General features: G+C 42.5%; 1 protein-coding gene across 1 annotated transcript; it reads left to right on the top strand.

Moving 5' to 3' along the window:
- Nucleotides 1-2,188: 2,188 nt before the first annotated feature.
- Nucleotides 2,189-12,408, top strand: HDDC2 (HD domain containing 2). The gene is made up of 6 exons (XM_066614173.1): nt 2,189-2,302; nt 3,840-3,961; nt 5,060-5,162; nt 5,871-5,939; nt 9,597-9,735; nt 12,253-12,408. Exons 1-6 carry the CDS (start codon nt 2,258-2,260, stop codon nt 12,348-12,350), a joined length of 576 nt encoding a protein of 191 aa, XP_066470270.1. The 5' UTR covers nt 2,189-2,257; the 3' UTR covers nt 12,351-12,408.
- Nucleotides 12,409-12,468: the final 60 nt, after the last annotated feature.

Below are 12,468 nucleotides of genomic sequence, written 5' to 3'. Positions count from 1 at the left end.
AGTTAGGACAAAAGAAAATATTCCTTTACTCAGCGTGTAGTTGGTCTGTGGAACTCCTTGCCACAGGATGTAGTGACGATATTTGGCCTGGATGCCTTTAAAAGGGGATTGGACAAGTTTCTGGAGGAAAAATCCATTACGGGTTACAAGCCATGATGTGCATGTACAACCTCCTGATTTTAGAATTGGGCTCTGTCAGAATACCAGATGCAAGGGAGGGCACCAGGATGAGGTCTCTTGTTATCTGGTGTGCTCCCTGGGGCATTTGGTGGGCCACTGTGAGATACAGGAAGCTGGACTAGATGGGCCTATGGCCTGATTCAGTGGAGCTGTTCTTATGTTCTTCTTTTGCTTCAAAAAGCAAATCCACACCTGGATTTGCCCTCCCGTTTGCCCACTTGCCCAGGAGGGTGGATACAACAGATGTGGAGAACAGCTACCCCAAGTGTCTGGAAAGATTTTCTTCAGTGCAGTTGGGAACAGTTGTCTCTTGCCACCAAGGTCAGCCATGCGTAGTCTGGAAATATGATAAGTACACGCTTCATACACAACCAGAAGGGGAAGATGGCTGCACTGGTGCTCTTGTGATCATTCTTTAAATTGAGTGGCAATTGCAAATCTGGGAGTGTCATTGATTCTGTACAATCCACTCCAGATTGTAGAGGTGGATCCAAAGAAAGTCTCAAACTAGCAGTGTCTAACGTAAGGTCCGCTTACCAGATGTATCTCCTGGAAGCTCTTTATCCAGCCCCTGTTATGATTGGGCTCTCCCAGAACTGCCCTTTCAGCAGCACCACTTCTGCCAAGGCTCTGGGAGGGAGAGACGGAAGAAGGGCCCAATCCTATCCAACTTTCTAGCACCGATGCAGCCATGCCAAATGGCATGCGCTACATCCTGAGGTGGGGGAAGCAGTCATGGAGTCCTCAAGGTAAGGGAAGGTTTACTTACTTCGGGACTGCACTGCAGTTGCATTGATGCTGAAAAGTTGGATAGGATTGGGCCCGAATGCCTCACTTCTCAGTTGCTGAGCTGCAAAGTGACACTGCAGCAGAAGTGGTGATGCTGCAGCAACATTAGCAATGCTTCTTCTGTGACCAAGGACAGCAGCCGAAGGAAGTGGACGCAGACACAGGGCTGTTCACATGTTATGCCATTGCAAAGCCATCTTAGCAAATCAAACACCATGGGTGTTTTGCCACTAAGCTACTAAGCTAGGCTTAGTGTTAATGCATCTCTTTTAGAATATCTGCCTTTGTTTTGAAACAAACACCCCATACGTCATTACACCATTAAATTTCTGCCCTGTTGCATATACTCAACAGGGATCAAATGTGTTTACCTGTGGGCTGGACAAAAATGGGTTAATGTTAACATAGCTATAGTCACCAAAGAATTCTGAATCCTCACAGGATGTCAGCCTCAACTCCACCGAAATTAAACCCATTTTTGCCCAGCCCACAGGTGTACACATTTGGTTCCTGCTGCGTCTATGCAGGTTGGGCACAAATGGCTTCAGCACTCTCCTAGGTGTGTTTACTTGGAAGGCAGGCAGGCAGGCAGGCTCAGGTGGGGCAATTCCTGATTTCCCCCATTCATCCTGGAGGGTGCTGCATGCTGCAGCCCTACTGGAGCCTCTGGACATTCAACTCAAGTTTGCAGTTAGAACCACCCACAACTTAGTCATGGAAGACAACAAAATAAAACCTGCAATAGTGTCTTTGCTTCTCTTTCCAATGCTGATTGTCAGTACAAGCCGACAGTGGAATCAAGCCTGAATTAAACCAAAGCTTGATTGTAAGCAAAAAGGCGAGCGAAAGCACAAGCCTATGCATATCTACTCAAAAGTAAGTCCCATTGTGCCCAATGGGGTTTACTCCCAGGTAAGTGTAGATAGGATTGCAGCCTAAGAGCCCAATCCTAGACATGCTTACTCAGAAGCCCCATTATAATCTATGGGGTCTACTCCCAGGTAAGTGTGAATAGGACTGCAGCCTAAGAGCCCAATCCTAGGCATGTCTACTCAGAAGTAAGCCCCTTTATAGTCTATGGGGCTTCCTCTCAGGAAAGGGAGGCTAGGATTGCAGCCTCATTCCGCTCCGCCCCTTGCAGCTGCCTCCTTCATTGGTTTGCAAAGCGGGGCGGAAGGAGCGCGCAAGGCGAGCCAATGAAGCCCGGGCTTGGGGAAGCTGATGCCGTTTCCGCCTGCAGGAGGCTGGTACGCGGGGCTGCCTCATTCATCCTGCGGCTGCAATCGCCATGGGCAGCTTGCTGCAGTTCATGAGGCTGGTGGGGCAGCTGAAGGTGAGTGGAAGCCAGGCCAGGGCAGGGCAGGGTGAGGAGGTGCTGCTGCTGCTGCTCTTGGGAATAGGGGGAGCTGGAGGGTGGGAAAAGCCCCTGGACAGTCGTAGAAAGCAAGACCCTCTTCTGAGCAATGCCTGGCCAGACCTGCTAGGGAGGCACATACTACTGAGCACGGTACTGCACCTTCTCTAGGTGCACCTGATTCCCCACCTAGCTGGCAGGAAGACTGCTGTGCCCGCTGGCATATTGGAGAAGGAAGCTGTTGCAAGAGGGAGTGATGATAGCAGCAAAAGGTTCAGTGGCAGCTCCAGCCAGGCTGTGTAAGACCTGGGTTGAGATCAAAGTGGAGACAGGGAGCATGGATGTGTACCTGTTGGCTGAATGGCATTCTCCTGTGGCCATGGACACACAGGAAGGCGTCTTGGAGGTCATCTCATTCTGCTCAGCACAGCTGCTGAAGCATCCCTGACAGGTGACTGTCCAGGTCAGTGATTTTCAACCTTTTGCATCTCATGGAGAAGATGCTAAAATTGTCAAGGCACATCATTGGTTTTTTGACAATTGGCAAGCAACACGGTACAACATGTAGGAGGGTCGCATCCCCCAGTGGCCCTAGTAGCAAATGACCCTCCCTCAAACTCCTACAGCACACCTGCAGACCATTCACTGCACACCAGCGTGCTGTGGCACAGTGGTTGAAAAGCACTGGCCTAGGCTCTGCTTGAAACCTCCAGTAGGGAACACTCACAACAGTTCAGTTCCATTGCTATTGCCATACCACTCTTGGTATTTATATGTAGTTCATAATAAGAATGCTATCTTGTGCTCTATCATAAGAAAAACCCTGCTGGATCAGGCCCATCTAATCCAGCGGCCTGATCCTTAGTCCACATTCACAAAAAGCTAATGGAGAGCAATTCTGTTTTCAAGGAGCAGAGGTCTTCAGAGTTAGTAGTCTCAAAGTCTGGTGAAGCACATGAAGTTTTTGATGATGGGGAGAGTGGGGATTGCTTGCATCTCTTGTGAAAGCATTCTAAATGGGGGAGAGACAACACTGCAGAGAAAGCTATACATTACAGCAGTGTTTCTCACACTTTTAGTACTGGGATCCACTTTTTAGAATGAGAATCTAGACCCAACAGAAGTGATGTCATGACCAGAAGTGACATCATCAAGCAGGAAAATTTTTTAACAATCCTAGGCTGCAATCCTACTGACACATACCCAGAAGTAACCCCATTGACTATCATTATTAAAAGCATATACAGATTAGCCTGTTGAAAGTACAGATCTGTAACATTTCCCCAATGCAGTAACATACCATGGTTATGGTCTAACATACCAAGGCATAAAGCCTAATACATTAAAAATAAAATATTGACATGAATGGGGACCCACCTGCAATTGGCTCATGGCCCACCTAGTGGGTCACGACCCACAGTTTGAGAAACACTGCGTTACAGTATAGAACCTTTTTTCTTGAACTGGATAAACAGAAGTCAAACTGGCCAGTTTTTGACAGCTTTCTCTCATGCAGAGAGTGCCACGAACGGGCTGGGTATACAGAAAAGTGGCAAATCCAGAGAGTGTCTCAGATCATATGTACAGGATGGCAGTCATGGCTATGGTAACTGAAGATAAAACACTTAATAAAGATAGGTAAGTATGCAAAAAATGCTGGCAGCTGTGTCCTCTAAATGCACTTGGAGAATTGTATATTATGGTTTCTGTCCAGATAAAGGTGGTTGCACTAAAGTCCCATTGAACTCCACAGGAATTAAATTAGCCTTGATTGACTAATCTTAGTTATTTCAGTGGGATTATGAATGACTGACTTTCTCAGGGTTTGTTTGTTTTCAAGATTGAACTTTGTAGGCTTCTAAATCAGCAATTAACAGAAAAATCAGAAGTGTTTTTAGTTGGTTATTGATTGCGCTGATTCCTGGGTAAATAAGGTGACTCAGGGCCCAATCCTAAAGAGGCCTGGAGCTGGCGCTGAACCCTAGCACTGGTGCTGGCTGCCATAAATGTGCTGTAAAACACGTTTATGGCACCCAGTTAATAACTAGCGCTGACACTGGGCCTGCACCATTGTTAACAATTCTCAGTGTAATCCTGCTGCAGAGCAGTGTCCATGGTGTTCTTGTATTTTCTTCAAAGATTAGCACTTCTAACGTGCAAACATATTGTTTGACTTTCTATTATTTCTATTATTTCTATTATTTTAGTAATTGAATACCTAGTTTATTTTTATTATTTTATTATTGTTTTACTTTCCACCAGTATTCCATAGAGACTGCAATCCCTATTGTATTGACCTAGAACTGCATTTAAGAAAATGAATAACCCAAGACAGAGCAGAGATGGAACCTCAAGAATGCATTTTTCTCTGCGCATGCAGTGAAGTGAAATAGAATCAGGGCATAGAACTTGTTCTGGATGAATTAACATAAATATTGTATAGCTTCCTATAGCAACTATATTGCCGAGTTTAATACTGAAGTGGGCAGGTCTCTGTGATATTTCATGGTTTATACTTTCTATTATCATCAACAAAATCATGGGTAATCTTTTGAGTTCTACAGAATGCTTCTTCAGCTAGAAATAAAAAGCATTCTAACAGAAATTGGATATAATTATGTAGATCTTGTTTTGCTGGACGAAATATTGTTCAAGTACAAAGTTTGTTAGTTTTCATGCAGTTGACGTAGGCATTAGAGACACAGTCTAATCCTTGAACATGTCCTTTTTTTCCAGATGTATACGATTAGCTCTGGTTCATGATATGGCCGAGTGTATTGTTGGTGATATCGCACCTGCGGACAATGTTTCTAAAGAGGAGAAACACAGGCGCGAAGAGGTGAAACGTATAGCTGTATAGCCTGCAGAACTTCTGAAAAGAAAAGAGCAGGAGTAGTCTTGCTGGGAAGATCCTCAAAATGTGATACCGTGACTGCAATATCAATAGTATGGAGCAGTCTTAAGACTGTGTTTATGTTTTCTGACAGCCCAGTTTGAGACAAAATTTGATTGTGTGAAGTTGTCCTGATAAATTAACAAATTTTAACTAGGGACTTCTCAAAGTTACTATGCAAAACTAGCCACCAGAGGGCACTGTTTTGTTTATTACGTTCAGATAAAAAGTATGATGCAGTATTGAATTCTTATACAGTATAGCAGTTATCTGTTGAAGGGAGCTTTAGGGCAAACATAGCATTTTTGAGATGGTACTGTCCAGCAGTGCACCTAGACAAAACTCCAATTTCATAGAATCATAGAATACAGTAGAAGATATCTTGGAGGTAATCCCTTTGCAGCTGCTCAGCTCAGGAGACTTCATCATACCTGACAGATGACCATCCAGCCTCTGCTTGAAAATCTCCAGTGAGGGGGAGCCCACTCCATCTAAAGGAAGGTTGGCAGTGTTATGATTGAAAGCTAAATTCTCATAGAAATATATTAGTGTGCCATGTTAAAAACATATGGGTCAAAGGAGAGGAGATAATTCCAGAAACACAATTTGAGCATTTGAATAACACTGAGTAAAGTTCAGGGTTCTGTTTTTCAGGAAGCTATGAAACATCTGACCCAATTGCTGTCTGAAGATCTGAGAAAAGAAATTTATGAACTTTGGGAAGTAAGTTCTAGACATTAAAATTTATTGTTGCGTTACATTTGTCCCTTGTCTGTCTTCCATTATGAAACTCGAGGCAGCCTATATTGGAGTTCCAGGTAGGCATCCTTCCAGACAAATACCATATCTAAAACATAGACCTCGGCAAGGTGTCTATACTTTGTGACCATTTTCTTAAATATTATTTTTGTCCCTTCTACAAGGATGTTCAAATATTGCTCATAGATATAGGCAGTTGTGCATCACTTAGCAACAGGGATGCGGACTGGCTGCCTGTCGCCAAGTGATGCTTGACATTATGCAAAACCTCCAAAGGCTTTTCTCACATCCTCTACTGCCTCTACAAGGCTCAGAATGTCCGTTTCAGGCGAAAAGGCGTTTCTGGTTTACCAGGGAACCAGAAGTCACGTTTTTTGACTGAAATGGCCCATCTGGGCCTCTGCGAGGTTCAGAAAAGCCTCTGGAAAAGTGACTCTCCTTGGCTTTGGATGCCAGGGGGGTGTTGGACCAGTGGTGACTGTCACATATGCGGGCTGTTGCTGGTCGGAATGTCGCTAAGTGACACTCATCTGTATATGTTATGATTGGTTTTCACCATGGTTGATCTTGGAACTTTTGCAAAGAAAATGAAATATTGGTATAAGTAGAGGTGTGTGTTAAAAAAAACACAAAACACCACATTTTGTGTTTAAAATATCCAAATGAAAACATAAAATACTGCATTTTGGTCTTTAAGATATTTTCCAGAAATTAAAATAGATTACTTTTCCAGGTGGAAATTACTTTGGCTGCATCATCTGACACTATATCACCTACCTTGTACACTTTGAAAGTGTTTACAATTAGTAAAAATGAGAATGTGGAGTGAGAACTTGGAATAAAAACACGTAACACCACTTTTCCCTTTTTCTTTTTTATTTCAAATCATTAAATCTATAAATTAAAAAGAGAATTTCAAATACCTCTACGTATAAGGCAAGCCAGAACAATTTGTAAGATGGCAAACCATGTGCAGCCTGCCAGCCATGAATGGGAGTCCACCAGAGGCTTGATGGCTTTCCCTGGTTTTGCTATTTGCCTGTTACTATAAAATCCAGGAAGGTTGCCCAGCAGTTGGAAGACCATTACACATGGCTGGTAACTTGTTTTGGTATTGTGACCCTAGCTGAGAGTATTAGTGGCTTCTATCACAAGATTTAGCCCAATGGAGGATTTCATAAAAACACTAAAGATACTTATTCTCGAAAACATGAACTATAATTTGGTATGATTATAAAGAAAAATCATGGATATAAAACTGACTGAGGTATACCATGAAATGAGGTGAGAAATTTGGAGGGGATGGTGGAAGGAGACAAACTTTGAAGTTGTGAGGTAAGAAGACACACAAATACAGCTCAGAGGTAAGGAAGCAGATGTTCTTTTACCTTGAGGAGGCCTTTGTGACTGCTCCCCCAAAATGCAGGATTCAGTACACACCCCATTGGCACGGCTGCATCGGTGTTGAAAAGTTGGATAGGATTGGGCCCTGCGTTGCACAAAGCTATACAGTTCCTCTGGTAGTCTGAAGGAACATTCATCACAGAAATGTACATCCCACTTGGATGATAGAGTTCTGGTTAATTAGGATCACAGTCTGCTTTCTCTCATCCCTGAAATGCTATATGAACCTTCCAGAGTATCGAATTAAGGTGCAGTAAAATAGAGTTTCTTATATCGCTGTTATAATGAGGAGCCAACAGCTTATATATATGCTAGAAATGAAATGAATGTCAGTTTTCTTTTCTGTAAATTTTTTTTTTACTTCTGGGAACTGGCAGGAGGTTAAGAGTTTAGCTGTTATACAGGAGCCTCTCTGTATTTATCATGCCATTAGCTACTTTTCTGCCTTTGTACCAGAGCAGTTTCCAAACTCCTACTTCCACCCACTAAGAATGTACGAGCATTCTCTTTTCATCTTTCTCATTAAAAATCCATTTCAATTGGCACATTTGGTTGCTTGCGGTTTGCGCCTTTAGGGTAATTGAGGTGTGTGGTGTCATGAATCAGGCACTCCACTCGAGGATCCATATAGCATGATGAAGGGCAACATTAACCTCCCATACATAGAAAATGGCTTAACTCAATTTTAGAGCAATATTATGAAATATTGAACCACAATTCAAGTAAACTCTTAACCTCCTGCATGATTAAGTATGTTAAGTATGGTAAGTAAATTAGTAAGTAAATTAGCAAGTAACTTTACTCAGCATGTGGTTGGTCTGTGGAACTCCTTGCCGCAGGATGTGGTGACGGCATCTGGCCTGGATGCCTTTTAAAGGGGATTGGACAAGTTTCTGGAGGAAAAATCCATTATGGGTTACAAGCCATGATGTGTATGTGCAACCTCCTGATTTTAGAAATGGGCTATGTCAGATGCAAGGGAGGGCACCAGGATGCAGGTCTCTTGTTATCTGGTGTGCTCCCTGGGGCATTTGGTGGGCCGCTGTGAGATGCAGGAAGCTGGACTAGATGGGCCTATGGCCTGATCCAGTGGGGCTGTTCTTATGTTCTTATGATAGTTCCCAGATCCCCAGCTTCTCTAACAATCTCTAAGATTCCTTCCCAAAAGGATGTTAAACCACCTTGAGTCTGTGGTGTAAATATGCCCCGCACTTCTAAAATAGAGCATGAAAGTGCAATTAACATAACTGATTTTGTTAGTGTTTTCGGACAAGTTTATTTCCACAAATACAACTTTGTTAGAATTATAAACATAGACCTGCTAGATAGACAAGACAGTTCCCCTAGTTATACAGAATGGAAGGGTTGCAGTGCTAATATGTCTGTACTTGACTTCACAATCTTTCGCTGGAAATCTTTTACATGTGGTGAGACACTTATTGGTGTCAATACTGGTATTTAAGGTCTCTTGGGCACAAGACTACCTGGGGGACCCTCTTAAATACTTGCATGCTCTCATTGCCCCCCCCAGTTCTTCACGTTACACCGCAAGAGAAGCATGAAGGAGAACTCTGTTCGTAGGTTGAAGTTGCTGCTTTCCCTCACTGCTCAGTAGGTGTCTCCATAGCTTACCAGACTGTGGAAGCGAGGAAGACAGCCATCCTTCCTTCTTTGGGTGGGCATCTGGAAATTTAACACTGGGCCTTGCTAAAGAAGGATAAACCTTGGCTGTCTCTGCTTCCCCTCCCACAATTGTCTGGTACGTGCATATCAGGATGAGGGAGGAGCCAAAACTTTGGGATGAAGCAACCAGAATGGGGCCCCACTAAGGGGGGGAAAAATGTTGCAGTTGCTGTCCCCTCCACCACCTTCACTCAATAAGCTGTGGGAATGCTTACTGGGCAGTGGGAGGGGGAAAGCAGCAGCTGCAGCAGACTTGGCAAGCAGCACAACGGAGACTCCTTGAGAGTTCTCCTTTGGGTTGCCAGTGCCCCAGGTGAATACGGGGCCTTTAGGGGTTGCCTGGTGGTTTCTTGGCTAGTGCCTGATCTGGTCAACTTCTGATGTTGGCTCTGCATTTGGCCCAAATATGCATTCTACAAATTACATGTGACAAGGGATATACCTCTGGTACAATATTATACATAATGGCACCTGATCCTTCCCTCTCTCAATATAAAAGGGTTAATTTTTTTTCTTTTTGCGCATCCTATTTAGGAATATGAACACCAGTCCACTGCAGAAGCAAGATTTGTCAAAGAGCTGGACCAGTGTGAGATGATACTTCAAGCCTTTGAGTATGAAGACTTGGAGAAAAAACCTGGGAGACTGCAAGACTTTTATGATTCAACTGCAGGCAAGACATCATTTTTATTCTAAGAATTTAAATGTGTAGCCTATTCCCCTTTCAGACACCTAAAAACCAATCTAAGCGCCTCCACCAATCCAAACACCCTTTGACTCAACTAAGGGCATGTCCATTTGGTATTTATTTTGAAGACTCAAATAATTTCATGCACAATCCATTTGTGTTTTGGCCAGTGGTGGTCTTACCTCCAATGCTGCACTACAGAATCAAAAGCAAAATGTAGGTAGCTGATGTGTTGCAGTTATCCTGAACATAATTGTCTGATTAATCCTGCTGACTTGTTGCAATCTTAACATGAACTACATGCAAATATGCTTGTGACACTGGAGTTCTGCAAATTAAGCTGACCAAATTTGCCCTGTAACTAGTGTAAGCGTTTATTCTACTTGTTTTGGAAGAGAATGGTAGACTACCATTGGGAAGATAGCCAGTGGGTTCCCTACCCCTGAAATATAAGCATTTCTGAGGATGCTGTGTTGTCTTTCCTTCTTAGCCCAATGAACCTAGTAAGCAACTTGTTTGTTTCATTTATATTCCACTTTTCTTCCAAGTGGGCACTCAAAGCAATTTACACAGTGTCACAGTATAATAAACATTAAATAAAATATAGTTTTAAAAGTAAAAAAGTATATAAACAATCACCCAATGATAATAGAAAAAAAGCAACATATAGCAGCAGGAGAACATAGTCATATAAGGCCAGCAGAACACCCAATACTAAAAGGACTAAAATTGTTCAAATTATTGAACAGTTTCTGTAGTTTGGAGGCTTAACTGTCCCTTAACTAGTAAGCAAATTTTACTTGCCCACACAAATTATTTCTAAACCACCAGTCCACTTGCACCTTTCAGTTAAGTTATGGCACAATAATTACCCTAGTGACTTTGAAAAAAGAATGACATAATGGCACAGGATAGTGCCATAAATGAGAAAAAGGCAGTTTTTAAAAAGCAAATGGCTATTTACAAACCCAATCTCAATCGGTCATCTTATAACTTAAAATGTGTTGCATTTTGAGCTGTTCACAGTAGATATGAATGTTCCCCCCTTTTTAAAAAAAGTTCTTCTAAACCAGGGGTCTCCAAATGTTTTGGCCAGAGGGCCGCATGAAATATCTGACGCAGTGCTGAGGGCCAGAAAAAATTTAAATATAAAATTTAAATAAATAAATTAGAGATGAAACTTAGATGAATGAATAAATGAATGAGTGGACTCATTCACTCAGCATCTCCAGCCCTCAGAACACCCTCCAGATGCAGTCAGAGCAGAGCTCTGGTCATGCTGAGTGGGCCAGAGGCTTTCAGGGGACAAGAGGCTGGCCATGGGCCAGATAGAGGCTCGCTGTGGGCCGCATCTGGCCCCTGGGGCCATGGTTTGGAGACCCTGGTTTTAAACCTATAAACATTTTCCATTTCAGTCTTCTTTCTGTAGTTTAAGTTATCTAATTCTTGTCGGTCTTTCCTTGGGTTGGCCTTCTATAAATATGGCTCTTGAGTAGGAATAAATTGAGCATTGCGTATAACCTGAGATGAAATGATGTGTTTGAATGATAGTTGTGCTCTCCTTTTTGAATCTGTTCACACTGTCCTCCTTATGTGGATACACTTTCATAGCGAAACACAGCGAAGCGCTTCTGTGAGCAAGGCTGTATATGCAAGGAACTGCAGGTAGCCATTTCCATGATGGTGACTTCATGGTTTCCATTGTCTCCTCAACCTGATTTGATTCTTATGTTGTATACAGTGTCAAAGAAGTTGACTCCGTGGACCAACCTTTGGCGTATAAAGAAAAATTAGAAAATCTCTTAGGGCTTTGGTTCTTGGCATCTAATTTGTGGCCCAGGCCAGGATCAAAAGCTGTAATGTATTTTATTCTAATGACGTTGTTTGATCCTGGGTACTCCTTGTGTGTCAAAAGGCTAGACACAAACAAAGAACTACTTTAAGTGATCCCTAGATTTTCTATGTTAGTAGGCTCTTTGATTTGAATAGTATACCCCTCCTACTTTGTCTACTGTTGGTATACACCAAATTTCAAAAAATTAAAATATATTAATCATGATATAGCTTGCCTATTTGGCATGGTCAACTGCTTTTTCTCTCAAGCTCCCTTAGGCATGCAGAATTTGTTTTACTGTTCATCCTGGCTCATGCCATTGGCACCTGAAGTGCTTCCCCATGACAGTTTCCTCAATGCCTGGTCCAACCTCTGCCCTGACAGCTTCATGCTCCCACCTGATCAAGTCATATTGCCCTACTAAAATTTGTAGAATGAACTGCAAAGATTAAAGTGAGCATAAAGAATTTATTTCTTCTTCCCCCTGCCCATACCCCGTAGTTTTAGCAAAGAACGTTAAACCAGAAAAACTAGCAAGGATAACAAGTTGATACATAATTGTATTGGATAACTGCTTAACAAGGGATTTTTGGTTAGCAATGTCACAACCATTTTCTTGCATATGGCAAAATGAGAAAGCGTTTTGACTATGATCTCTTGATCCGCAGGAAAATTTAGTCATCCAGAAATAGTCCAGCTTGTATCGTCCATAAACACAGAAAGGAATACAAAAATAGCTGCAGCAAACAGTGATCCTCCATCTTGAGTGACCTTTTGAGATGCTTTCATTTGTATTTAAAATAAAACATTTTATGGCTCCTGTAGCATGTGGTGAAATTGTTGCATCTTTCTGTATGAATACTGATCTTCAGCAAAAAATCTCT

The sequence above is a fragment of the Tiliqua scincoides genome, chromosome 1 (assembly GCF_035046505.1).
Source record: "Tiliqua scincoides isolate rTilSci1 chromosome 1, rTilSci1.hap2, whole genome shotgun sequence".
Lineage (NCBI taxonomy): Eukaryota > Metazoa > Chordata > Lepidosauria > Squamata > Scincidae > Tiliqua > Tiliqua scincoides.
The sequence above is the reverse complement of the archived record's forward strand: the minus strand, read 5'-3'. Positions and strand labels throughout refer to the sequence as shown.

Excerpts from the sequence above, each read along its gene's own strand:
- HDDC2 (XM_066614173.1), top strand. The coding sequence starts at position 2,258 with ATGGGCAGCTTGCTGCAGTTCATGAGGCTGGTGGGGCAGCTGAAG. Across the intron at positions 3,962-5,059 it reads AAAACACTTAATAAAGATAG|ATGTATACGATTAGCTCTGG; the intron begins GTAAGTATGCAA and ends CTTTTTTTCCAG. Across the intron at positions 9,736-12,252 it reads CTTTTATGATTCAACTGCAG|GAAAATTTAGTCATCCAGAA; the intron begins GCAAGACATCAT and ends CTTGATCCGCAG.